We start from the raw sequence: 27,825 nt of genomic DNA on the forward strand, positions 1-27,825 counted from the left end.
CATCGTTCTGAAAAATTATGTAACAATAAACTGCCTGATTTTTTTTCATTCTTATTTTATATGGACAAGTTCTTGTTTATTATTACAAAACAGAAACATAAACATGTGGTTCACTTTTGTTTTTGCAATTTAGATTTGATTGAATGCTGCTTAAATCATTATATAGTTCCAACATCATATATTTTGCTCTGCTGTCGATTAGCTAAAGTTGCTTTATTTCGATTGGCATGCATACTATTGTTAAATGTGTAACATCATTTTAGAAGAAAATAATATTTTGGTAGTTTTACTTATATATATAGTTATAACGTTGAATCTATAAATGAAAAAATGCTCAAATTAAAACATGAAAACTTGTATTAGCATTTTAATGATGTTTTGTATTTGAACATTCTGATATTCTTTTAGAAAATTATCTGTATGCATTTATTGCTTTTTTTTTAAATTGATTGTTTGGGCAATTCTGTGTTTCTTTGATAGCTCTTTTGTAATTTGAGTCACTTTTTTGTAAGAACAGTCACCTATTTATTGTTTTAATAGTGGTGTTAATAGGTAACACACAATTGTAATTCCAAGCACAGTTAAATAAAAAAAGAGATATCAGTTATTTTTAACATGAATTTGAATTAATCAATGTTAAATTTTGATTATAACATTTTTATTTTGTTTATATGTATTGTATGCATTTATATTTTATTTGTCTTGAAATATTTGTGAAATATCATATGAATATGTTATATTTTTTAAGTATAGTTACTATTCTTGCCAATAGAATGAATATACATTTTCCACCATATATCTGCAAGTTTTTATTTAACAGAAAAGACAAAATTCCGAGGCTATATTTAGACTATTCCCAGGCTATATTTAGACTATTCCCAGGCTATATTTAGACTATTCCCAGGCTATATTTAGACTATCACATGCTGTTCAGGAAATACTGCTGACAAAACAGTTCAGACCAAATATTACTGAGGAGACAGTTCACTTCAAATATTACTGAGGAGACAGTTTAGATCAAATATTACTGAGGAGACAGTTTAGATCAAATATTACTGGGGAGACAGTTTAGATCAAATATTGCTGAGGAGACAGTTTAGATCAAATATTACTGAGGAGACAGTTTAGATCAAATATTGCTGAGGAGACAGTTTAGATCAAATATTGCTGAGGAGACAGTTTAGATCAAATATTGCTGAGGAGACAGTTTAGATCAAATATTACTGAGGAGACAGTTCAGATAATATCGTTGACAGTTCAGATTAAATATTGAAGATTGATACAGGTGTTAACAAATGTCATTTTGAAAATCAAGTTCATATATGACAACTTTTTCTACCATTAAACCTTTAACTTCATATTAAGGAACTTGGCAGAACACTAAAATATATTGATAGACTCAAAAAGACATCATTTTGAGAATGTTTTGTGAGTCTGAAATACATATGTATATAAATGAAGATGAGATTTCACTGGAAATTCAGACCATGTTCAGATATAAGCGTTGTACTGGGAACATGGGGCTTAATGCTTGTGCGTTGTGTTTGCTGCACAGGCTTATATGGGACAACACTTTCCGCTATTGTTTATTTCGTTTAAAGGAGATCTCTTCTAAGCGACCATCCAATGTTGATCGAAAGTGTAGTTCCTGATGGGTCTGTGCAGACTGCACAGACTAATCTAGGCCGAAACATTACATGCATGCATTAAGCCCTGTTTTCCCAGAGTACGGTTCATATGTAGTTGCATTGAGATCTTTCTATGGTATTGTTCAAGGCACAGTATTTTAGTGGATTACCTCTAAGTCTTGTTGATGCTAATGTCAAATGTTGTGTCTAGTATTGTGTAGAGTATAACACGTCCCGCTTAAAAAAAACTATAAAATGTTCAGGAAGTTAACTTATTATTTCTTCTTGTTTGCTTCAGATACTAAATATTTACTTTCTTGTTGTTTTTCTTACCCTTTCCTTTTGGAAACACTACAAAAATTTGCACTTTGGATTCTAGGAAGCTTGTGAATTGAATCTTCCCTTTATATATATATATATATATATATATATATATATATATATATATATATATATATATATATATATATATATATATATATATATATATATATATATATATATATTATAAAAAAGTTTGATTAAGGAATTAAAAAAAATATGTGAGTAGGATAATGGAGTCTTTATCTGTGATTACAATAGCATTGTTGTATCAAAGTTCTCTGTGATATGTCTTTTGAACTGTTGTTTTTAAATAAATAAATACATGTATTGTTAGATGACTGTTGTTTTTTTCATACCAAGTACAATAGAGCACCTTTGGCTTCCATATCCCTCGACTGAGGCATGCAATGATTTATTGACTTACGTTGAAACCGCAAGGGTCACTGTTTCAATATTTTGATGTGTAACGTTGAATATTTTTCTGCACTCGGTTTGATCACATCATAGCACTTGAGTAAAAACTCACCCAAGTCCAAGGGATCACATGATTTATATAATTATTCAAATACACATATATAGTAAATAACTATAAAAATTGTTTTATCTGAAACAGCAAGGGTTAGGTGTTAACGTTTTTGTGTGTGACATCTTATTGCAGTCCTCCACTGCGTTTCTTCAAATCATGCCCGAGGTGTAAAAATAGACCCATAAGTGTTACTTGTATTTTATATGAATATAGTGAAAACTTCAATGTTTTCATTAGACCATAGTAGCACAGTATCATAAAGGGTAAAAAACCTAGATAAAAACCACAATTATTACACAAACATCACAAAATCTACACATCACAAATGTTCCTACATGTCTTCGGTTAGCAACCAAGGACAGTTATGCCTCCCCTTTCCCCTGTTTTAGATTTAAGCCTTGTACTTTTGGAGTTAATAATACGCAATGTTTTCATTTTTATATTTTTTACAGCAAATACTGAATGTTTTGTACTATTTATGGTAAAATCAAGAAATGGATAATTCAGTTCGTCATAAAGTTTATGAATCTAAGCTAATCCTTAAAACAAGCTTGTATGTTGATTTGTTTATCTTGTGTATGTTGTGTTTTAAGAGATAACTTTGATTATTCCGCTTTTTTCCATTCTGATGACTATAATGAATGAGATTTCGTAAGAGGTTTGCATAGCTTTGTACACCTTGTCTTGTTCACACGTCACCGCGGATAGTGTTTACTACACAGAAGTATTATGATACGTTTAATGGGGCAATTAAGCGCTTTTACTGAGCATATTAGGGCTATTATAAGACACTCAGGACACTGGCTTCAACGATAACCGACATACCCTCAATATTATGACACTCAGGACACTGGCTTCAACGATAACCGACATACCCTCAATATTATAAGACACTCAGGACACTGGCTTCAACGATAACCGACATACCCTTACTATTATAAGCACTCAGGACACTGGCTTCAATGATAACCGACATACCCTCATTAGGGCTATTATAAGACACTCAGGACACTGGCTTCAACGATAACCGACATACCCTCGATCATATTAGGGCTATTATAAGACACTCAGGACACTAGCTTCAACGATAACCGACATACCCTCAATTTATAAGACACTCCGGACACTGGCTTCAACGATAACCGACATACCCTTAATATTTTTACTAACAATAGAGATTCTCCAAAAGTATGTATTATTTCAAACAACTCACATTTATCGATATGTTAGCTCGCTATAGATAACGGAGAGATCGTAATGAGCTTTTGTGATCACCCAATGTCCGTTGTCGTGTGCCGTGTTAGCTCGTTATCACACAGAGGTAGCAAATCTTGATGAAACTTGCTTACAATGTTTATATCTTAAAAGTATATTTGCCGAGGTTCAATCTCGGTCACGTTTGTCGAAAAACTTGGATAATTCTTTTAGAGTCTCAGTTGTAACCATAGAGGCCACATGCATGGCTAAATCTTGATAAAACTTGTTAAGAATGTTATCTTGACAATCTTTAGGTTGAGTTTGAATCTGGATCACTTGTTAAGAAAATAGATCACTATTTTAAATGTTAGAAATCGTTATTACTCAATATGTGAAATTTGTTTAATAAACTGAGTAAGAATGTTTATCTTCAGAATCTAGGTCATGTGCGTTCAAAGACTAGGAGGAATGTTAGATAATTGTTTTATCAAAGTTCAAGCATCATAATTGACTTAATCTTGAAGAAACTTTTTCAGAATGTTTTTTTTTATATAGAATTGACTGAGTTTGAATCCGGGTTACATGCGTAATAAATCTAGGTCACGTGCTCAGATCTTATGAAAGCCTTGTTATCTCTACAGAGGTCACATTTCTGACGCAATTCTGATGAAACCTTATTAGTTCTAAAATACCGTATTTTAACAATTATTAGTTTATATTGATTAAAATATAATTTAAAAAATAAAATATACCAGTTGTGATATTTTAATCAATAAAAACTAATAATTGTAAAAAAAATACGGTATTTTAGAAATTTTGTTTTACTCGTCAATCTGGTTGACGGTCCTTTTAAAATAATACTGAACACAGACGTTTCATTACCCTTTTTTCTCTCTTACAGATACATAGTCAACAGTTAACTATAAGTATTTTATTATTTCGTGTTTTAAAATAAGCTCGAGATCTTTGTCGTTAAAACATGTCCGTTTGGTCCTCAAATGTCGTCCGTATGGTCTGGTCTGTATGATCCACGGTCTGAATGGTCCGTATACCATTCCATCGTAAGTAAGGCTAACCTAAGAAAACGTGAATATACAATATATGTTAAAGTGTAGCGTGTACTAATCGGCATCAAATAACAACTTTGAGGTACGACCAGAGCGAGTTGCGTCAGTTGTTTGTTTAGTTGGGGTTTGACGTTTTCACCATTTTTTTTCAGTTATTTTATGGCGGTCAGTTAACCAACTCACACTTTTCTGGGCTAGTTGGTTTACCAGTAAAATAAGTGTACCTACTTACGCATGTACGATAATTGCATCGGGAATACTGTAGTTATGTTTGATACCAAACTGAGCATATGTACGAATGTCATGGGTTCTGCCCAAGAATTTAATTTTAAGCGTTCGTTTATAACACCAGTAAGTTAATGCATCTAAGATTATTATGGTCGGAATTATCGCCCTGTTTATATAATAAAATAATGACTTCATATGACAAGCTCTTTGGAAAAAAATATGCACCGTTTCAGTAAAATGTGCAAAAACTACTAGTATATTATGGTATGAGACGGCCTTATTTTTATTCAGACGCTATAATTGGATATTCTTTGTTACCGAACTGCAGTAAAACACTGTCGCTTTTGTCGTCGTTTACGTCAGCTTAAAAAACTTAAGTTTTGAACTATGGTCATGTAATTTCATACCCTCTGTTCAACTTAGTTTTCGCCTTCCTGCACAAATATTTACAATCTTTCCTTGCCGCTAGCATTGTTTCCCATGTATGTATATTGGTATTTAAATTAAACTTGTAAACGGATTGTATATATTTTGTACGTTTTGCATTCTTTGTTAAACCAGCGTTGTTTATCGGTGTGAGCATAAGCGGAGCTATTATGATTGTTAAAACATGATTGCGTATTACATGCTAAAGGGACCGTCAACCACGAATGACGAAAAAATAAAATCTAAAAAATAACGTATTTTTTTACAATTATTAGTTTATATTGATTTAAATAACTGGTATATTACATTACTTGAAAAAAATCATATTTTCAGTATATTCGGTAATAAAATTTCGCGATGAGAAATCGAAAGTACATCGCGAAAATAGGTTACATAACGATATTTACACTATAAATAACGCAAGTAGATTAATCATTTTATATATAAAATATATACAATTCACTACGCATGCTTAATTTGCATTCCTGGGTTTACCACGTGACGATGATGATCATTCTACTTGTGAACTGGTAGTTAGCTACTGTAGTATACATAACCGGTAAAATGTATTACCGAATATACTGAATATATGAAAACTTAAAAACTTTTTCAAGTAATGTTATATACCAGTCGTGATATTTTAATCCATATAAACTAATAATTGTAAAAAAAACACATTAATGATAATGACATAGACAAATATTGTTTACCTCGTTTATTTAGGAAATCAGTGAGTGCACACCTAATTATATATTGTTTTCTAGTTCTTGGGCACCGTCAATTTTATCGGGCACGAAATTATCGCTGTTCACTGGTTTCCATTTAAAATACGGTCAAAACCACAGGTGATTAGCGGGTTGCTATGATATAAATTAGTGAAAACATCATTTTGAATGATGAATTTTGAATTTCTGAAAAACAAATTCCCTGTCAAATATATATATATATATAACAAGGTATTCAACTCGAGTGAGTTAGCTTTGTCGTGGCAACGAGATAGTAAAAAGAGGAGTGCAAAACATAATAAAAGCGGCGTACAATTTAAAAAAGAGCGGTGCAGTAAATAAAGGCCGAGTGCATTAAATAAAAGAGGTGAGAATTTTCGTCATCTCGAGATCCCGAGTTAGTCAGCCAATCAAATGTTGCGTAACATGTGTAAATATTCTGTACGCATATATATAGCGTACTGCAATTAAGCCAAAGCGTCCGACATTATTGTGGTTTGTGCCATGCATACTACCTTAGTAAGAGCCGGGTACCAGGCTAATACTAAGGTTTGTATTACATTGTTTCTTTGCCGGGTTAAACACGAATATGTAACTCAACACGACTAACGCTTGTTCACTCTCGACAACGGAATGCACAGGACATGTTACAGTTCGTGTTGTAAACAACTATATTCAAGTAAGTTGTAGTTTATTTTATCGTTTTAGACGGGAATGAACGAATGCATATTGTTAAAATCAAAATGAATCAAATGTGTACGACACTTTAATATTGTTTATATTGACCAGATTGCTAACTTATAGCGATGTAAGATTCTTTTTCTTAACGGTTTACCGGTAAACTGAAATACTACTTGCTCACAGATTTTTGTATTTTTGAAACATGTCGTTAAATACGTTTTATAACACATCCATATTGTTTTAAATAGTCTTTACATATTATAATAGCAAGAAAAAAGGTTTAATAACAAAAATTGCCTTCACTGGATTCGAAACCAGAACCTCTATAAGCAAAAGCTTCTGAGCTACTACTGCACAATGCGGGCTTTCTAATTGTATAGCGAAACATTAATGTTACGTTACTACCCAATGCATTTTTAAAACAATAGAGCGTTAAAAACGCTTTCATATTTTTTCTGATTATGAATGATGATCACCTTTTGCATAATCAATATTTGAAAAAAAATAAACAGACACGTGCTAGTTGATAAAAAGCGAATAATACATATTGAAATGGACACTTTAACATGTTTTTATATGAAATTTTTTAGCACCACTATGTAAAGGCTTACATATTTAGTTTCAATTACTAAAATTTAGTTTTAGTTACTGTTACAATTGTAATTGTAAAAGGCAGGGTCTGGACTAAATGGATCCTGTTTCATGCTTCTATTTTGAATACATTTTATTGAAAATAAAACTGGGAGAACAATATATCGTTAAAATATTACGAAATATGATATAAGGTGTTGTAGAAAGCTTGCCGTACTTGATCAGGCTTTTGACGGACAAATATATACATATTAAACGACATTGCAAGATACAAGGAAATAGCTTGATGGCGTCAGATTATGGCCATTAACTTATGGGTTTGTATCGCAAGCAATCTATACTTAAATTCTTTGTCGTATTATTGACATGTTTTCGAAGCAATATGGTTAAATAAAGCACCGAACTTTCAAATATATCAAACATCCGCATCACTATAAGGTTAAGGTTTCATAATAAGTAAGCGTTGACGATGTTTTCATACGTATTAAGTTTAAAAAGGGGCTCGCATTGTTGCTCATGCTCCGGCTATTTGTACTTAATAAACCTATACTTATTTTGCTGTTGAATACAAACAAAGTATGTTAGTTTGTATGATTGTGTTCAATTCGGGAATGAGGAAGCGTTTGTTATCAACATATACATCATCAAACGACGTTTTGCCCCATGCGTCTTCGTACAATCATGGAGTGTAGCAGTTCGTTCCGACACATATACACGGCCGAATTTAACAAAAGAAAACCAGTTCGGACTTACTATTAAAACTCAGCAGCATGTTATCCTGTGAGCAATGGTGCCGCGATGTTGTTTACTGACTGCAGCGGATTCGTAGTCTTTTGTTGTACATAATGTAACATTAGAGAAATTGCTTCAATGTCATTACCGATGATATGTCGAATAAATCAACACGGTTATTTACTGCTTTAAGATGTTGTCGCGTTTTAAGGTGAACATCATATATTTGCACAAGGATTATGCAATCTGCTGGCATATTGCATTTGATAATAAGATAAAAGAATTGATGAACAGAATAAATGTGACCTGAATCAGAACGTTCAATGGCATGGTTAGTTCAACCATGGATACTTACGTTGATAATATTTTTAAATTAATGTTATATTTTACTATTGAGATATATTGGTAAATTTCGTGATATATACACAAACTATACGTTAACGAGTATACACATGTTTAATAGAAGAATTTATAGACTTGTACCCTACAACGTATTCTAATATTTATAAGCCGTCATGTTGCAATGTAAGAAAAATAAAGCGATACTTTTTCACGGTTCGACCTATTTCGGACATTAATTAAAATCGGCTGGTGTTTGATCTTAAGTATTTTAACTGAATTATTTTATCCGTGTATTACTGCATAATTCCAACGATTCAGTTGTCCTTAAATATCTACTCGACACGCCAAATATGGCGTCTGTTTCGTTTATAGAATTGTGTCGCTATCGTATATATTATTCGTTTTCCATGTTTTAAAGTTAAACATTCCAAATTACAATCACAAAACGTAGCGATACACTTATCGCAAAGTGTTAAGTGTCAAACTTGTCAGTCGTCTGGTTCGATTTGGCTATTGTGTGAATCTCATACGCCTTACTGCAGGCAAACAAAGCCCGTTTAAATCAGCGTTCAGTCGGATCAGTTCTTCAATCGGGGAAAACAAAAGCACTGTAATACAGTATGCGTTTAAATTGACAATGAGAGTCAAGGTGTTTTTAAAAAATGTTCACCATTCCAATTAAGCAACTAATTTCATAGCCTTTTATAACAATACAAGATCTGCGAATATATTTTAATATAAGGAAAATATAATACTCAAAAGAAAAGAAAAAGTCTGATATGGCGTTTTCATTCGACGTAAACAGAAGTCAAACGTATTGTTATTGAAGAACAATTGTCTTCAAATACAGATATGAAACATCAATGAAAATCAATAAAGGTTAATATGTCGTTAAATAATTTAATAGCATTCTATTCTGCGTTTTATAGATGTATACAATGTAGATATGATTTCAAATGATATTCATAAACACAGACTACGTGTATGTATACATTATACGTAATATTCCCGACAACGATGAAATGCAAAACCACAAACACTAGTCAATTCTTATAATTACAACACAAAGGCGTTGATAGCTGTTATCCCATCACTGTAAATGCCACAACGTACGCTGGCGTATGAATATTGATTGACTTTAATTGACTCGCACATCGTTGACGTTTAAGCAAATGATGTTTCGCTATAAACGAATGCAAATTTGGTTCGTTATGAATCGTGCGCAATGACGGCATTTCACAACTAGTTAATAAAAAGTAAGTAAATGGTAATACAGGTTTAAGTTTAAATTTACGTTTGATTGCTCATCGGACAATGGAAAACAGGCTTCAGAGGAAGACTATCAAATACGAATTCATCATTTGACGTGAAAAGTGAAAGGAGTAGAAGTTGCAATGCGTAGCTCTTTAATGATCTTGTTTATGTCAAATTCGCATAGATTTTACTTGTATTTCACACAAAACGATTGGTTTCTGACATGAGTATATTAACTCAATATGTGCGGAATACCGTTAGTGCCATCATGGTTACACATTAAAATCCAGAGGGCAACAATGCGATAGTGCGATAGTACGATGGCGACACTGCGATAGTACGATGACGACAATGCGATAGTACGATGGCGACAATGCGCCATCGTACTATCGCATTGTCGCCATCGTACTATCGCGTTGTCGAATTGTCGCCATCGTACTATCGCATTGTCGCCATCGTACTATCGCGTTGTCGAATTGTCGCCATCGTACTACCGCATTGTCGCCATCGTACAATCGCGTTGTCGAATTGTCGCCATCGTACTATCGCATTGTCGCCATCGTACTATCGCGTTGTCGAATTGTCGCCATCGTACTACCGCATTGTCGCCATCGTACTATCGCGTTGTCGAATTGTCGCCATCGTACTATCGCATTGTCGCCATCGTACTATCGCGTTGTCGCATTGTCGCCATCGTACTATCGCGTTGTCGCATTGTCGTTCTCTGGATTTTAATGTGTAACCAATATGGCCCTAACGGTATTCCGTATTTAGAAAAAAATACGATGTGCGCATGTCTACCGAAAAGCGATAGACGACAATGAGACAGTTCGATTACGACAATGCGACAGTGCGACAATACGATGGCGACAGTGCGATAGTACGATGGCGAAAATGCGATAATACGATGACGACAGTACGATAAAGCGATATTACGATGGCGACTATCGCATTGTCGCCGTCTTACTATCGCGTTATCGTACTGTCGTCATCGCCATCGTATTGTCGCACTGTCGCATTGTCGTCATCGTACTATCGCGTTGTCACATTGTCGCCATCGTACTATCGCATTGTCGCCATCGCACTATCGCATTGTCGCCATCGTACCATCGCATTGTCGCCATCGCACTATAGCACTATCGTTTTTTTTGCCCTATGGATTTTAATGTGTGACCACGATTGCCCTAACGGTATTCCGTAATTATGTAATCATCATACATTTCACTCAGACGTTACTTTTATTTCACCCAAAAAGATCGTGTACTTACCTAAGTATATTAAATCAATATTTCATCATCCTGTGATAATTTAGACACTTATATATGACGTGTTGCTGTAGTTTAACCATGAACAAACTTTAACATTAAATAATTCTCGAAAGATCACGCGCTACGCATATAGGTCATTATTAAGTCTATTTTTGTTTACCCATGCGCTTTTCACGTCTTCAGCCCATTAAAGGGATCTTTTCACACTTTGGTAAATTGACAAAATTGAAAAAAGTTGTTTCAGATTCGCAAATTTTCGTTTTGGTTATTTGTGAGGAAACAGTAATACTGAACATTTACCATGCTCTAATATAGCCATTATATGCATCTTTTGACGATTTTAAAACCTAAAAATTATAAAGCGTTGCAACGCGAAACGATTGAATAATTTGGAGAGTTCTGTTTTTGTCGTTAATTTTTGTGAAACTACGAAGATTGTTTATATAAGGTATAAAATACATTTAGCATGTGTTCTCGGCGGAATAGCTCAGTAGATTAAAGCGTTTTTACTTCAGGACTCTGGCAGGACTCCAGGGGTCACTGGTTCGAAACCTGCTCCGGGCAATGTTCTTTTCCTTTTTTTAATTTTATTCTTGATTTTTTACTGGAGCTTTTACGATCCAATGTTTACATTTATGCCAAAATCTGTGAAAAGGCCACTTTAACAAACGCTTTCAGTATTTGTATTGTAACCCAATAAAGTTACATGCATTTGCTTCTTAAAGCGTTTACATAGATTCTTACCCATGGGGCTTTTGTATCTAGCTTTGTAAATTCGACTTCGCTATTTTATCAATAGAAATTATTTAATGACCTAAACTTACATATACATGTAGTTTACTCGACACGTAGACACGAAATGCAATATGATGAGCCCATTGTAAGCATATACAAGAGGGCATCAGTTACAATTTTATAGGGGGAAATAGTTTCCAAACATATAAAGTTGTTTTTTTATTGTTTTATTTATAAGAATGTATAAGTTTATACTGCAAACCATTTATATGCTATGTATTATTTTTGCAGACGATATAACAAAACGTTGCGAAGACTTCGAAGTAATTGCAACTTCTACCACGTCCGGTATTTTTAATGTACGCAACTCTAGCACAGTTATGAATATGAAAACGATGCATTTGCGAAATCTTCAACTCGTACTTTATAACAATCAAAGGGCACATACACTTTTCTTGAAGAACCCATCTGATTGATACGGGCGCATACATTGAGACCATGGAAGAGAGACTTACGAAGAAAGAGGCACAGAACTGGCTTAAATGTATGTTTGCAACATACACGACCAGGGATGCAATTGCACAATTAGCTGACATCGGATTTAAAGCATTTTACACTCATATAAGAAGTGTCATGCATGCAAAATACGGTATTCTTGAAACAACGACATGTAGTTCATGTAGTACACCTTCCAAACAATGCCGTCTGTGTTCAGAAATAGGTAATCAGATTTGGGACAACCATCGTTTTAAAAAAGCAAAATTGAAAGGCCCTTCATGGAACAATACGGATACCACACAATGGTGTACTGAATCGTGGGAGTTGGCCAAGTGCTACATGCCTTCCACCGGTTACAGAGATAAGCCAAATGCCAACAGCACAGACTTCAATGGCATTATTGGTGCCATATACAACTGTATCTGGATGCAGTGCTATTTTACGGATGATCTTAGTAAAGATTCCAACATATGTACAAAGGTATTTGAAAATTTCTTTTCCATTTACATCTCTGTAATCGACGTATGACATCGTTTATACCAATGTTACAAGTACGTGTTTTGAGTAATTAGTGAATACATTAATTGACTTACAGGCACGAGAAGAAGTTAATGAACTACGACACCTACAGGGCATGGACATATGTGATGGTGATATGATCAGCTTCTTCGATTGTCTTTTAAATCTCCTTAATGATCCTGCACACCTCTTTAGTTTTAAGCCGGCTGCGGATGCACGCACTTACCTTAAACAGGTAATTAAATTTATTAATGTATCAGCATTATTTCCGTGCATGCACATGCATTTATTCTAGTAGGAATACAATGTCTGCGCTTTTGTTTCGGATTTCTTAAACTTGCGAATGCATGATTGAACATTTTAGGAGTCCTATGATAGTTGTATTGATTATATTATCATACATAATCTTATATTAACCATTTCAATATTGACATCTGTGACATGACCAGAAGTCTTGTCGATATTTGACTTGGCAAATGTGAGATGTTTATTCAATGTCAAATCCGTTCCTTTCCAGCTTCAGCAAGACTCTCTGCCTTTGTCCGAGAAAGCTGTAAAACGCACGCTGAAAAAAATCTATGAAGACCGAACGGAAGGTTCGAATACTTTTTTAAACAAAAAATGTAATTGAAGACCTGAATTTATTAAATGTTGGCAAGTTACCGCATGTAACTGACAGACGCAAATGGATACAAGGGAAAAAAACCGATACGTTTGGTATAATCTTCATCAATTAAAGTACAATTAACAAGTAAACTAACTGCGGTTTAGAGAGAATAAAGACGTTTAAACTAAGTTACTGTATAGTTGAATACAAAGGAAATATGTAACGTATGACTAATTATCCCCCGCAAGAGGCGGAGGGATATTGTTTTGGCGTTGTCCGTCCGTCCGGCCGTCCGTCCGCCCGTCCGTCCGGCACTTTTGTGTCTGGAGCCATATCTTGAAAGTGCTTTGGCGGATTTCATTGAAACTTGGTATGAGTATATATATGCAAAAGATGATGATGCTCGCCAAATGGCATTGTACACCATCTGTTAAAAACAGAGTTATGGCCCTTTGTATCTTGAAAAAAATGCTTTTTACTATAGTCACTTTTGTGTCCGGAGCCATATCTTGGAAGTGCTTTGGCGGCTTTCATTGAAACTTGGTATGAGTATATATATGCATAAGAGGATGATGCACGCCAAATGGCATTGTACACCATCTGTTAATAACAGAGTTATGGCCCTTTGTATCATGAAAAAATGTTTTTTACTATAGGAACTTTTGTTTCCGGAGCCATATCTTGGAAGTGCTGTGGCGGATTTCATTGAAACTTGGTATGAGTATATATATGCATAAGAGGATGAAGCACGCCAAATGGCATTGTATACCATCTGTTAAAAACAGAGTTATGGCCCTTTGTATCTTGAACAATTGCTTTTTACTATAAGCACTTTTGTGTCCGGAGCCATAGCTTGGAAGTGCTTTGGCGGATTTCATTGAAACTTGGTATGAGTATATATCCCCCGCCAGAGGCGGAGGGATATTGTTTCGGCGCTGTCCGTCCGGCTGTCCCTCCGTCCGTCACTTTTGTGTCCGGAGCCTTATCCTGGAAGTGCTTTGGCGTATTTCATTAAACTTCTCAGAGTATATATATATATGCATAAGAGGATGATTCATGCCAAATGGCATTGTACACCATCTGTTAAAACCAGAGTTATGGCCCTTTGTATCTTGAAAAAATCCTTTTTCTTATAGGCACTTTTGTGTCCGGAGCCATATCTTGAAAGTGCTTTGGCGGATTTAATTGAAACTTGGTATGAGTATATATTTCCCCTGTCAGAGGCCAGAGGCGGAGGGATATTGTTTTGGCGTTGTCTGGCTGTCCGTTCGTCCCTTTTTCGTCCGGAGCCATATCTTGGAAGTGCTTTGGCGGATTTCATTGAAACTTGGTATGAGTATATATATGGATAAGAGGATGATGCACGCCAAATGGCATTGTACATCATCTGTTAATAACAGAGTTATGGTCCTTTGTATCTTGAAAAAATGCTTTTTTGAGTGTCAAATTTAATACTTTTGTGTCCAGAAGCATATAGGCGGGGGATATCAATTCAACGAATTTGATTGTTTCAATACTTATTTCAATATCATTAATACGTACACGTGTTCTCCTTTTCAAACTCTTAAATGAATATTTTCTATAGATATTTTAATAAATACCCACCTTTATAGCATTAGACATGCATGTATGCAATATAAATATGAACACTTGACATTGTACAGCCACATCTTAATGCTGTCATATCTCTTTCCTGTTTACTGAGGTTTATGCAGTTCTTAGAATGCCCTTATCTGCCTACATACAATTTGCGACACACCGTTGCTGAATCTACTGATATTAATACAACTGAAGCGAAACAAAACGAAAATACATGTTCATACAAATGAGACTTTAAATAATTTCATCAACAACAGCTTTTATACTCATGTGTTTATGCTTTATGAAAAAAAATGTATAAGGTGTGATTGGACGTCGGTTTTTAACTCACTAGAGCACAACGCTCTGACGATGAGCTTTTGTGGTCGCTTTTGTAAACATTTGCTGAGTGAACACTCTAGAAACGTAATGTATTGTCCGATCTTCATGAAACAATGTCACAATAGTTGTTCCGATTTCACTGATAACTCCGTCGTAATCGAATCAGGGTCACTTGGGATGGAAAACTAGCTCAAAAGTCAAATAAAAGAAAACGACTTTTAAACACTTCACTTCTTCATGAAACATGTAATGAACATTTGTCCAAATGATATCTCGGCTGAATTCGAAAGTGGGTTTCGAGGGTCAGACCAGAACGTGTAAACACTCAAGTAGTGACATGTAATGCCCATTCTTAACGTATTTTGGCCAGTGTGATTAGTATGCTTACTATGTAAAATGTAATAAAAACTAATTAGATCTTAAGAAGTCAAATTTATTGCTCAGTCTTCATGAAACTGGGTAAGAACATTAATCCCAATCATGATATCTTGGTCCAGTTTGAAACATGGTTACATAGAGTTAAGAACAAGGTTATTAGGTCACATTTGACGACATAAATCGCTAAATCTTTATGATTTTTTTTTCAAAAAAGTTTGCCGCTCTCACATTTCGGCCAATTTTAAGCTGGATTACATGGGGTTAAAAACTAGATTAATTGGCCGAATTCACGGAAAATGTTGTGAACAAAAAAAAATAAAGTGCAAGCTTGGGAACATTATAGAGGTTACATAAGTTGCCATATTTTCATATAAGTTGGTGCGAACAAATGTCCCAATTATATCCCGAATAAGTCCGAAACTGAATCATGTGGGGTTAAAAACTAGGCCAATAGTTCAACATTATAGAGGAAGCTTTTTGACTCTAGAGGTCATATTTGTTTGCGCAATATTTATGACTGCCCTGAAAGTGTGTAAATGTGGGTACGTTTACCTTTGGGCTGTTTATAATCGTGATATATTATATAAATTTTGTTAATAAAACACGGATATACTACATGTTATATTGTAATTGATTAAGATATTGGTATATTCTCAAATTGTGTATGACCTGAAATATTTTGAAACATTTCGTGCTAATATTAGCTTGTATTATGTAAACACAAAAAAATGTACTAAAATATATGAGCACTGCTGTGGATTCAACACCGTCCGTCAGCTTGATGGACGGATGCTTTAACTGCTGTGCCACTTAATTGCTAATTTAACTCCTCGCAATTTTGAACTAAGCAGCACTTAAATAGGAACTGCGGTCGTGAAAATGTAAGTTTTTTTGCAGATGCGGTTATGTCACAATAATAACAGTGAGTTGCTAAAAGCGTACCGCGACGCTTTGAAAATTGGTTGGATGTTATGCATTGAAATGATTAATCTGTCGAGTTTGGATCAATTGATAATATGTCCTATTTGTTCAAATATGAATTCTAAGCACTAACTTACTTATAAAAATTGCTTTTGTAAGCATAATGCGCGCTATATTGCGAAATATAATAAAGTGATAAAAGGTTTATTTATGTGAGTGGACTTTAAGACGTTAATTGGAATCCATTTGGAAAGGCATATAAAACATTCGCATAAAACCCTGACAAAATTGTCTTCCCGCCAGATATAAACAATATGTTAAATAATCACGTTCAAAATTAAAACAGAAAAACATAGCACATAATAAACAAATAAAGAGCACTTTGTAATAATAAACATATACTCCATATTTGATTGAAAAACGCGTTGATTTAAATCAACATTTATCATTTCAGAATTTCGTGGAAGATTAATACAGTTCTATACGACGACGAAGAAAACTGTGTCTGTTTCACCACTAAGAGAGGGTCGTGACAAACCTATCTGGGATGTCTTTGTGCAACCGAAATTGAGCCATGTTATCATGGAGAAGGACGGAACTCGAAAGAAAACGGAAAATGTTGTTCATCAATACAAAGAATTATTTTACAAAGATGAAATGCTCAATAATCGTGTATTTCTTCAAGGAGAACCGGGAATGGGGAAGACTACATTCCTTAATAAACTGGCTCTTGACTGGTGTAATGCTGTGTCTGAGCACAATCCTGATCACAAGGCTACATTTAGTGACGTCGATACTTTGAAGGAGTTCCGGTTTCTATTTCAAATATCACTGAGAGATGCAATAGACCAGCGGGATGTTTTGGAGATGATCAAAACACAAATAATCGATATGATTTATACTGGTGATAAACGCGAAGAGACCGCGAAGCTTTTACCACAGATCATGGAACGAGAGCCATGCATCATAATTATGGATGGGCTTAATGAATGGGTTGATCGTTTGAATAAATGCGTTATACCTTTACTGGCACAGTGTCTTACAAAGTGCGTATCTGTTATTACAACACGGCCATGGATAATGGTTGATGAGCGAATTAAAGATTCCGAAATTAATACTTTAATTGAAATTGAAGGAATAATTGATGCAGAAGATTTAGCAAAGAAAATAACACACAGTCTTCAGACTTGTAATGTAAAGACACACGCTGGATTCATGACGTATGTTAATGAACGTCGATTGAGGCATTGTCTTACGTCACCCTGGCGGATAACTCTGTTAGTCAATTTGTGGATGAACTATAAACTTAGTGGTTCATCTTGTGAAATAAATTGTATTCTCATAGACATACTCTTTAAGAATGCAAATGCAAGAAAGGGATATTTTCATAAAGGAACTTCTTTTCAGTGTTTATCTCAAACCTGTTTTATTAAGCAGCAGATCGATATTTTTGATGCGCTTGCAAACGCTGCGTTTAGCTTAACATTTTCGTCGCACAAATGCGTCGTGTTCACTGAACGGGAATTATTGAACCACATGTCAGAATTTCAGTTGGATTTTTGCCTCCGTGCGGGTGTATTAACGAAAAGATGCAGCCCCACAATATCAGATCAGGATGCACAGTTTTCATTTGTACACGAGACAGTTCAAGAGTTCCTGGCTGCATGTTATATTGCAAATTCAAATCAAGTCCTTATAGAACATTTCCAAATACACACTAAATATAATGTGTTAGAGATGAGCGAGACCATTATTTACTTGTGTGGGTTAGATTGTAAGAAAGCTAATACACTGATAAACCGTCTTGCTGACGCGAAGTTCCTTAACGACATAAACCACGGACTGAGCATTTACGTACAGGGAATAGTAGGTCAGAAAGAAATAATGGCTTTTCTGACAGACAATAACACAAAGAAAAACGTTTTAAAATCAGATAATGATGGAATGAAATATGCCAAACGTTGCCTTGCACTATCAGTCTTATTTCAGCGCATGATAATCGCTGGGTACATAGAAGCTAAGGCCAGCGGTGAGAAGGAAATTGTCTTGAATTGCAGGGACTTCACATTTTATGCATATCTTAATGAGGCCGATTTAAATGCATTAAAGATGCTTTTATTGACCAACAAATCAGATGTTCGGTCACTTATTTTAGAAAGTAATGTTCTGCAAACAAGTGAAATACTGACAGTCGTACAACAATCCAAACTTTGTCTTAAACGTGTAATGATGACAGTGACTCCGGAAATTAATAAAGCATTATATCATACAAGCATACAGGAGATATATTATATAGGGAAAATTGACGTATCATATTCTTGTGTATTTCCGTCGCTGTCTAAATTAGCGTTTTTACACATAAGAGACTCAACTTTTTTTGAAGATATAGATCTTCCTGATACAATACAACACATTTCTTTGTCCATATGTACATGCACTGCTGTGTTCATACGACGGTTACTAGTACGCTTATCGGCATTAAAACACTATGTTTGTTTCGATTTGAATACTGTGAGTGTAACCGAGAGCAACACGCACATATTTCAGCAGGAATTATTATCCAGTGATATGAAAAATATCCTCCTAGTCGTGACAAACGGAAATATTGATCTTTATCATTTAATACGATGTTCATCTATAGGGACTCTAAGCATTGAATTGGCTGATTGTGCCTCATTAGAATCAGAGTTTCTTTACACGCTCAACAAGCTAACAACGCTCTATTTGCGGGGGATCTATACGGGTCGATGTGATCTCAAGCTGCCTGCTTCATTGCAGTGTATTGGTCTGCAGAAATGCGAATGTTCATCTGAGTGGCTGTACAGCTTGTTGATCACGCTGTCTTCATTCGATCATCCTGTCAAGTGTGTCCTGTGGGATGTCGTATTGCAGTCTAGTGGAGACACCATTGGAGACGAATTCAATACACATGTATCGGACTTACGATCTGAAATACTGTCAAATGACTTGTCTAATATCGAGATACTGGTGAAAAATGGCAGTACAGAATTGTTTGAAATATTACGTGATACAAGTATAGAGATCCTAGATCTCAGAACGGCTGATAGTGCCTCATTAGCATCAGAGATTCTTCACACACTCAACAAGCTAACAACGCTCTTTTTGCGGGGGACCTATACGGGTCGATGTGATCTCAAGCTGCCTGCTTCATTACAGTGTATAAGTCTGCAGAAATGCCAATGTTCATCTGATTGGCTGTGCAGCTTGTTGATCACGCTCTCTTCATTAGATCATCCTGTCAAGTGTGAGCTGTTGGATGTTGTATTGCAGTCTAGTGGAGACACCATTGGAGACGAATTAAATACACATGTATCGGACTTACGATCTGAAATACTGTCAAATGACTTGTCTAATATCGAGATACTGGTGAAAAATGGCAGTACAGAATTGTTTGAAATATTACGTGATACAAGTATAGGGATCCTAGATATCAGAACGGCTGATAGTGCCTCATTAGCATCAAAGATTCTTCACACGCTCAACAAGCTAACAAAGCTCTATTTGTGGGGGACCTATACGGGTCGATGCGATCTTAAGCTGCCCGCTTCATTGCAGTGTATTAGTCTGCAGGAATGCGAATGTTCATCGGAGTGGCTGTGCAGCTTGTTGATCACGCTGTCTTCATTCGAGCATCCTGTCACGTGTGAGCTGTGGGATGTCATATTGCAGTATAGTGGAGACACCCTTGGAGACGAAAGGCATACACATGTATCGGACTTACGATCCGAAATACTGTCAAATGACATGTCCAATATCGAGATAATGGTGAAAAGAGGCAGTAAAGAATTGTTTGAAATATTACGTGATACAAGTATAAGGATCCTAGATCTCTGAACGGCTGATAGTGCCTCATAAGCATCAGAGATTCTTCACCCGCTCAACAAGCTTACAAAGCTCTATTTGTGGGGGAACTTAACGGGTCGATGCGATCTCAAGCTGCCTTCTTCACTGCAGTGTATTAGTCTGCAGAAATGCGAATGTTCATCTGAGTGGCTGTGCAGCTTGTTGATCACGCTTTCGTCATTAGATCATCCTGTCGAGTGTGAGCTGTGGAATGTCGTATTGCAGTCTAGTGGAGACACCATTGGGGACGAATTCAATACACATGTATCGGACTTACGATCTGAAATACAGTCAAATGACATGTCTAATATCGAGATCATGGTGAAATATGGCAGTAAAGAACTGTTTGAAATATTACGTGATACAAGTATAGGGATCCTATGTCTGAGAACGGCTGATGATGCCTCATTAGCTACAGCGGGTTTTTTCACACGCTCAACAAGCTTACAAAGCTCTATTTGTGGGGGACAGATACGAGTCGATGTGATCTCAAGCTGCCTGCTTCATTGCAGTGTATTAGTCTGAAGAAAGTCGAATGTTATCTGAGTGGCTGTGCAGCTTGTTGATCACGCCCTCTTCATTAGATCATCTGGTTGAGTTTGAGCTGTTGAATGTCGTGTTGCAGTCTAGTGGAGACACCCTTGATAACGAATCCCATACACATGTATCGGACTTGCGATCTAAAATACTGTCACGTGACATGTCCAATATCGAGGTTATGGTGAAAAATGGCTGTAAAGAATTTTTTGAATTGTTACGCGGTACAATTATAGGGAGTCTAAAGGTTATCATTTCTGATCCTTGTTAATTGGACCCCGTTATGCGCACAAAGGTGAAACGTATTAATATAGTGGGGAATTATTTGACAAGATTCGATCATGACTGACCTCAATCCCTAGATTTCATCCAGTTAGACGAGGGCAAATTTTCCTTGGAATGGCTGTACAGTGTCTTAATCAAATTGTCTTAAGTCAAACATGATGTGCGTTTAAACGTGAACGGCTTGTTGATATCGAGTAATGAAACCTGTCGGCCTAGTTCAGAAGAACATGTAATTAATGTGAATATTACAACAATGTTAGAGCTGATTTAGCGATATTTCAAGTACAAATGTGTCTGATTTACAGTCAGAAATGTTGTCATATGACCTGTCGAACACTGAACTACGCTTCTTAAATTTCCATAAGGAGCGGTTTGAAATGTTGCAAGATACGAATATAAAAAGCGTGCACCTTACGGCTTTTGACGATGCTTCACTTACATTTGTGACACATAGCACGTTACGCGCGTTAAAAGAAATTCGTTTAAAAGGGACTTACTTGAATTGTTTTAATCACACCTTACCACCGACACTTCAAAATATGATTTTAGAAGAAGGATCCTGTTCATCAGATTGGCTTTACAGTTTGTTGAAACAACTTTCAACTTCAGGTCATCCAGTGTGCTTGACCTTAAATAGATACGTCGTTTTAAAGAGGCGAGAGTTAAGTGAAAAATACTCCGAACCGCCAATGCGAGGTGCAGATTTGTCAAACGTTAAGTTGGTAGTAGTTAAGGATTGCTTGGGGTTGTATGAAACGTTACCCTTAATGCATATCACCAGTCTGAACATGACGCAAATAGAACACGCGGACATGCTGACGCATACACTGCCTCTTCTCACCCACTTGCAGGAGTTAAGGGTTAGTTTGAAAAAGTATAATATGAAGATGACATTGCCAGAATTTATAAAATATGTGTTTATAATTTATACAACTATCTCCGTCATCATTGAAACATTTTCTGCAGTATCTGTATACTACTAAACATAATGTACAGTGTAAACTTTTGTTCCGTATGGAAGAGATTACAGATGAATACACAAGAATCAAGCAAGAATATTGTGAATTGAAATCAGTTAATGTTGAACAGTTTGAAGTTATAAACAAACAGGGTACTGTTCGTTGCTCTGCTGCCCTTTCACTTTCTGCTACTGCTGAAGACTGCGATGACATTTTTGAAAAACGATTACTCCAATGGGAGGGAATATTCGTGGATACCAAACCATGGATTCACTATTGTAAAATTCGCTTGAACATTTCGTGCCCAGGTAACTCTGGAGGTGATTCCTAAACTTCTGCATTTTCACATCCTATACTATTTTACCGTATTAATGCATATTGCCAATATTTTAAGCTTTTTAGGAAACCTCTCAACATAAAACTGTTTATAGAGCATATATTTCAATAAACCGAATGTACATTTAAAAACAACTAGTTAGTCAAATTCAAAATGATTCATAAAACTAGCATGTACGGTAGCTATGGAAATTACACACGAAACGGTTGTTTTAGTGAAGGTACTTAGTATATTAAACATGGTAAGAAGAGTTCATTTACGAACAATAAGACGTCCGTGATATAAAAAAACGTGTATTGTTCTTACATTACGCGTGTTTATATCGTACGTCAAATAATGGTCATCAAATTTGAAAATACTTATGAGCATAAACGGAGGCTAAGCACAATAAACAGCCAAATGCCATTAGGCGCTTTGAAATTATTGCAATTGTCTTTTTAAGCTTTGTACTATGGTGTATTCCACTCTCTGTATTCCTTACCCGTATTATGTAATTGTGTTATATATGTATGTAAATGATGTCATTTTGTCGTCTTAGTTGCTTCCTAAATATACTACTGTGAAACCATTTATTTTCGCCAGCACAAAATTTCGTCAGCACTTAAATTCGCCGATTCCTGACTTTGAAAAAAAAATGCTTCAGTCAATATCAGATTTTTGTTTGTCAAACATATCCGAAATATATCGCGGTTGCGATTAATCGTAGTGGGGAAAGAGGGAGAACACTTGAGAGTCACTTGCAGGAGGTGGGCCGGATTGTGACTATATCTAGACTATATCTAGTCTATTGTTATCAGGTGATCAGTCATGGGCCCCCATTAGTGTATCATTATTATGATTAGCGGATTAGTGGGACCGAATAACCGTTAACGAGTGTTTGAAACAGTGAAGTCAATTGCCATTTTGTCTTATTCACTTACTATAGCATGAACGATTGATTTTTTTAAACATAAATAATTGATGTAAAATGCTTGCAGGAATAATATTTAAGGTTTAAGAAGACATTTTCTTTTTGTTTTAATGGATTTCTTTGAAAATTATTTTTTTTTATGATTTTTTTGGCAGCTTAATAAAGCAGTTTTTGTTTGTTTTAATAGGTTACTCTGAAAATTCTATTTTTCATGATTTTTTTTAGCAACAAGGGGTTACGAACTTAAAATGTTATTGTTTTTTTTAGAACAAAACTGGTGCTATGATAATACTGGATGACATGCACTTCACCAAAAAATTTATAATTATATTGTTTATTCTTGAAAATGTATCTCTCCTGTTCACTAAAAATACCACTTATGATCATAAAATTTAAATATAATGATGTTTACATTTTTTTCAACAAGCATAAATAAAATTAGCCTTTTTTCTTTTTATTCAGCCACAAGTTCTTCTCAGTCACTTAAGAGTTAAGTTGCATTTCGTTAAAAAAAATACTAAATGAAAAAAATCTATACTTAGACATTTGATTAAATAGTTTATGTCTTTACAATACCAAAAGGCTAATTAATTTAGGTATCAAGTACTTCCGTACTAACATGACCATTTTAGGCGGGCAACCTAGCAACCTTGATTTGTTCATATCTTCCTATCAATCTGTTATATGTATCGTGAATCATTTGATCGGAAAACATTTTAATGTTTGTTATAACTTTTAAATAATTCAATGAAGTGATGTTGTTATTTTCCGATTAACCAACATACTGATTAAAAGGGAATATTTTATTAATTATTTGCATTTTATATTAAATGCGTAATCTTTGCCAAAATGTATTTCAAAATATAGTCTAGAGAAATCTATATAAAATTGACGACTATTATAAAAAGAAAAAACATTTATGTAATAGAAGTTTCAAGATAAACATAAATTATTCAAGTTTTATCAGATATTGGTAATAATATCCAATATAATTGAGTGACTGAGCTATGGGAATTGATGAAACGATCAGATGGAACGAAAAACTGAAATATTATTTATTTTTCAATATTTTAAGCACTTTTGTTGAGCCTGAATGGGTATTTATAAGCACTTATAGACAGTGTTCCTCACCAAAATCAAGGAAATATTACTTGTTATTCATTTGTGTAATGGTATACAATAATTTCATGGTAGAATATTTGAGAAAAACATTAGAAACAAAATCGTGTCAGCTGAAATTATCAATATGGTTACGGAAATTACCGATCGTCGGTTTCCGAAAAACAATGTGTCGCGGTTTCCGCAAAATACGATGGTTGCACCCAAAGATATTGGTGTATCTGACCATTACTGGTTGATAAATAATGATTTTGATTTTCATTTGATACACTTGTGATTTCAAGGCTGATAAACTTGAAATATGCAAGCTGTTCTGTCATTTGGCATATGTCTGTCGATACATGTACATCTGTAAAATCGGTAATTTCCGTAAACACTCGTTAAATTGTAGCAGACACAAGTTTAAATCAAAATTCTTATGTTTTATACAAAATATTCTACCACTTTCTTGCTGACTACTAAAACATGAATGATTTAAAAGTAATATCGCATTGTTTTTAGCCAGGAACACTGTCTATGACCGCGAAAAAAAACATAAACTTTTTGGTTTACGATTTTTACTTTCTTTAAAGCTTGCATTCGGCATGGCATTGAATGTTCCGCAAGATAAATATCTCGACTTTATTTATTGGATGATTTTGGACTGTTTCATCCAATCAGAAAAGAGCTTTAAACGTAATTTAGACCCATGTTTAGCGAGATAATAAAGTACCACTTTTTGTACACTGCCAGTTTGTGACATCACGAGTTGCCTCCCTTGTTGGTTCATGATATTTACTATTTTCAATTTTTCGGAAGTGTAAAATTAACACTGCATTATGGGACAGCGGTTTCATAGGGGACAGTTCAGATTAAATTGTAACAACCAAGGGACGAGTGAGTTTAAATTAGATTGAATGCAATAGGATACAAAGCAATGTTTTATTGCGTCATACTCAGTCATTCGAAAAACGTGATTCCCGGAAATTTCCTGAAAATCGCTTGAAAAGGAAAGTGAATTTCTGTAAACAATAAGCATGCGTTTTGATGGAACTAATCGCCATAATTGCTACTTTCACTTAACCTGTTACGTTTTCAATTGCAACAAATAACAATGATTTGAAACATGTTTCGTAAAATGTGTTAAAGCTGTCAATGATTTAAAAGATCGATAGCCCATAAACGAAACACAAGTTTTTTTTCACACCTGTATTGTAGTTTAACGCTAAAAACCAAACACAAATAAATATATGTTCTGTATTAATTTGTAATCAATGCGGAGAATTATATCAGTCAGGTGTTGATCACACTTCATCATCTTTAAATTTCGTTTATTGTCTTTGATCCGAATCCGCTGCGTGGAGGAAGTATAATCTGCAACAACACCGAAAAACACAATGCACACAATGGGTAATAAAGTTGTTAAAATTAGCGCTTAATCATTAATATTCTGCCTAAACGACGTCAACTCAGTCGATACAGCTGTACTACACTCGCGTTTTACAGCAATTTCACGTGTCAGTTAAGTACACTGTGTAATCTACACCCCTTTGTGCCAAACCGGATTATCTTGATTATGAATCAGTCGCAGTATGTATGCTTGGAATACGTTGGATTTTAATGCCTCATGCCTTCGGTAATTCAGTCTTAATTTTGTTCAAATATGGTACCTGATTGTTCGTTAGGATCTTGAATTCGTCAATCGGGCGACTGACGTAATACACAAAATTAATGCCTGACGATTAATAATGGTTTCACAGTATTTGGCAATTATTAGTGTACATATTATCCTTTATTTGTCCAAAAGGTATATCATTATCGAATATAACATGATCCTGATATTTTGAATTGCTCTATCAGTAATACTCACATTTATGAATCTGAATGCAGGATCATCTATTAACACTCAAACCTTAACGACTCGTGTGAGTACACATGTTTGCAATTAATCTCGTCTCATACAACTTTTCAAAACTGTTTTATTGTCAGTGAATTTTTTTGCCCAAAATTACAGCCTCGATATCTTAAGCACAGGCTGTTTCCCTGAAGGGAAAAAAGTAACTTGTTTTCCCCAAAAATATTTCCAAAGTCCACCCCCCAAATAAAAAAGAAAACAACAACAACAGCAACAATAACAATTAACTTTTCAAATAAACACAATAATTGGTTTATTGAGTTTATTATACAGCTTTCTAATTCCGTAGCACTTTATAACATAAAATTAAAAATGCATGCAAAAGACATGCACTTTAAAACAATGAGACAACTGGAAAACAGTCAATACTGTTGTTTATAATCATATTAATACTATTTTATTTGCCCAATTGCATGGTCTATCAAGCTATTTTTCCCAATCCAAAATGCATAGGCTGTACAATATATAGCAAAAAATTGGTGTGTAATATATATTCTAGGATGATGGCATGATGCAGTGCAGAGGCTTTTGTGTATCTCAAATGCATTTCTTGTTATACTAAGAAATTTGCATATATACTACAAGGGCAGTTTTAAGTTATCTGGTAAGAAATCAAAGCGAGTTTCTCAGTTCTCAGGAAAAGCTTCATGGATTTCATTCAAACTTAAATTATTTCTTTGCCATTTTGGAATGACACTTTGACCCAAGTTTAGTAACTGTTATTTGTTCAAATAATGGCCTTTTACACTTTACACATTTCGAGGTGCGTAAAGAAAACAATCTGTGTTGTTATCTCTTACCTCTGATGTCATGGTGTCTTTTGTGCGTCTATTTCGCGGCTAAAGAATCTGATTGCAATAACTTCCTTTCATATGATAAATGCGGCCCACTGGGAGAAAACAAATAATAGGGTGTTAAAAGGAATAAGGTGTCAACAACAGCACTTAGCTAGTAGTGTTGTTATTAGCAGGTGATAAAAGGATCAGTGATCGTTTATTTTGGCAAAACAGACATTGATTTCCAATTTTTATAACAAATAAACTTTATTTAAAAATATATTCCAGTGAAAGTAATATTGTACTGGCAGATTGACTGAATCAACGAGATGCAGGAGTAAACAAAAATATTATAGTATCAATTCATAAGATATTAATTTGTATTATTCAATAGAAATACTTTTTTAGCTCGACTATTATATATGAAATATATAAAGTGGGGCTATCCTTCTCACCCCGGCGTCGGCGTTAGCGTGAGCATGCAAATGTTAAAGATTGCGTACCACCCCAAATATTTCCTATGTCCCTTGACATATTGCTTTCATATTTTGCATACTTCTTGACCAACATGACCCCT

The 27,825-nt window shown here is 34.8% G+C and overlaps 2 protein-coding genes across 3 annotated transcripts in view; both read left to right on the forward strand.

Annotated features, from left to right (window-relative positions):
- Positions 1-6,693: 6,693 nt before the first annotated feature.
- LOC127848017 (uncharacterized) lies at positions 6,694-19,889 on the forward strand. The gene is made up of 7 exons (XM_052380296.1): positions 6,694-6,800; positions 12,016-12,702; positions 12,818-12,976; positions 13,259-13,337; positions 17,022-17,567; positions 19,248-19,440; positions 19,859-19,889. Exons 2-7 carry the CDS (start codon positions 12,223-12,225, stop codon positions 19,887-19,889), a joined length of 1,488 nt encoding a protein of 495 aa, XP_052236256.1. The 5' UTR covers positions 6,694-6,800; positions 12,016-12,222.
- Positions 19,890-25,336: 5,447 nt separating this feature from the next.
- LOC127847155 (uncharacterized) overlaps positions 25,337-27,825 on the forward strand; it is a 28,317-nt gene continuing 25,828 nt past the window's right edge. The window contains exon 1 of one of the 2 annotated variants that reach the window (XM_052378857.1): positions 25,337-25,454. In XM_052378857.1, coding sequence (XP_052234817.1) covers positions 25,397-25,454 — 58 coding nt within the window. In that variant the 5' untranslated portion in view covers positions 25,337-25,396. The other variant, XM_052378858.1, reaches the window with a different exon arrangement.

Source organism: Dreissena polymorpha, chromosome 10 (genome assembly GCF_020536995.1).
Source record: "Dreissena polymorpha isolate Duluth1 chromosome 10, UMN_Dpol_1.0, whole genome shotgun sequence".
Taxonomy (NCBI): Eukaryota; Metazoa; Mollusca; class Bivalvia; order Myida; family Dreissenidae; genus Dreissena; species Dreissena polymorpha.

Excerpts from the sequence above, each read along its gene's own strand:
- LOC127848017 (XM_052380296.1), top strand. The coding sequence starts at position 12,223 with ATGGAAGAGAGACTTACGAAGAAAGAGGCACAGAACTGGCTTAAATGT. Across the intron at positions 12,703-12,817 it reads ATTCCAACATATGTACAAAG|GCACGAGAAGAAGTTAATGA; the intron begins GTATTTGAAAAT and ends ATTGACTTACAG. Across the intron at positions 13,338-17,021 it reads CTATGAAGACCGAACGGAAG|AATTTCGTGGAAGATTAATA; the intron begins GTTCGAATACTT and ends TTATCATTTCAG.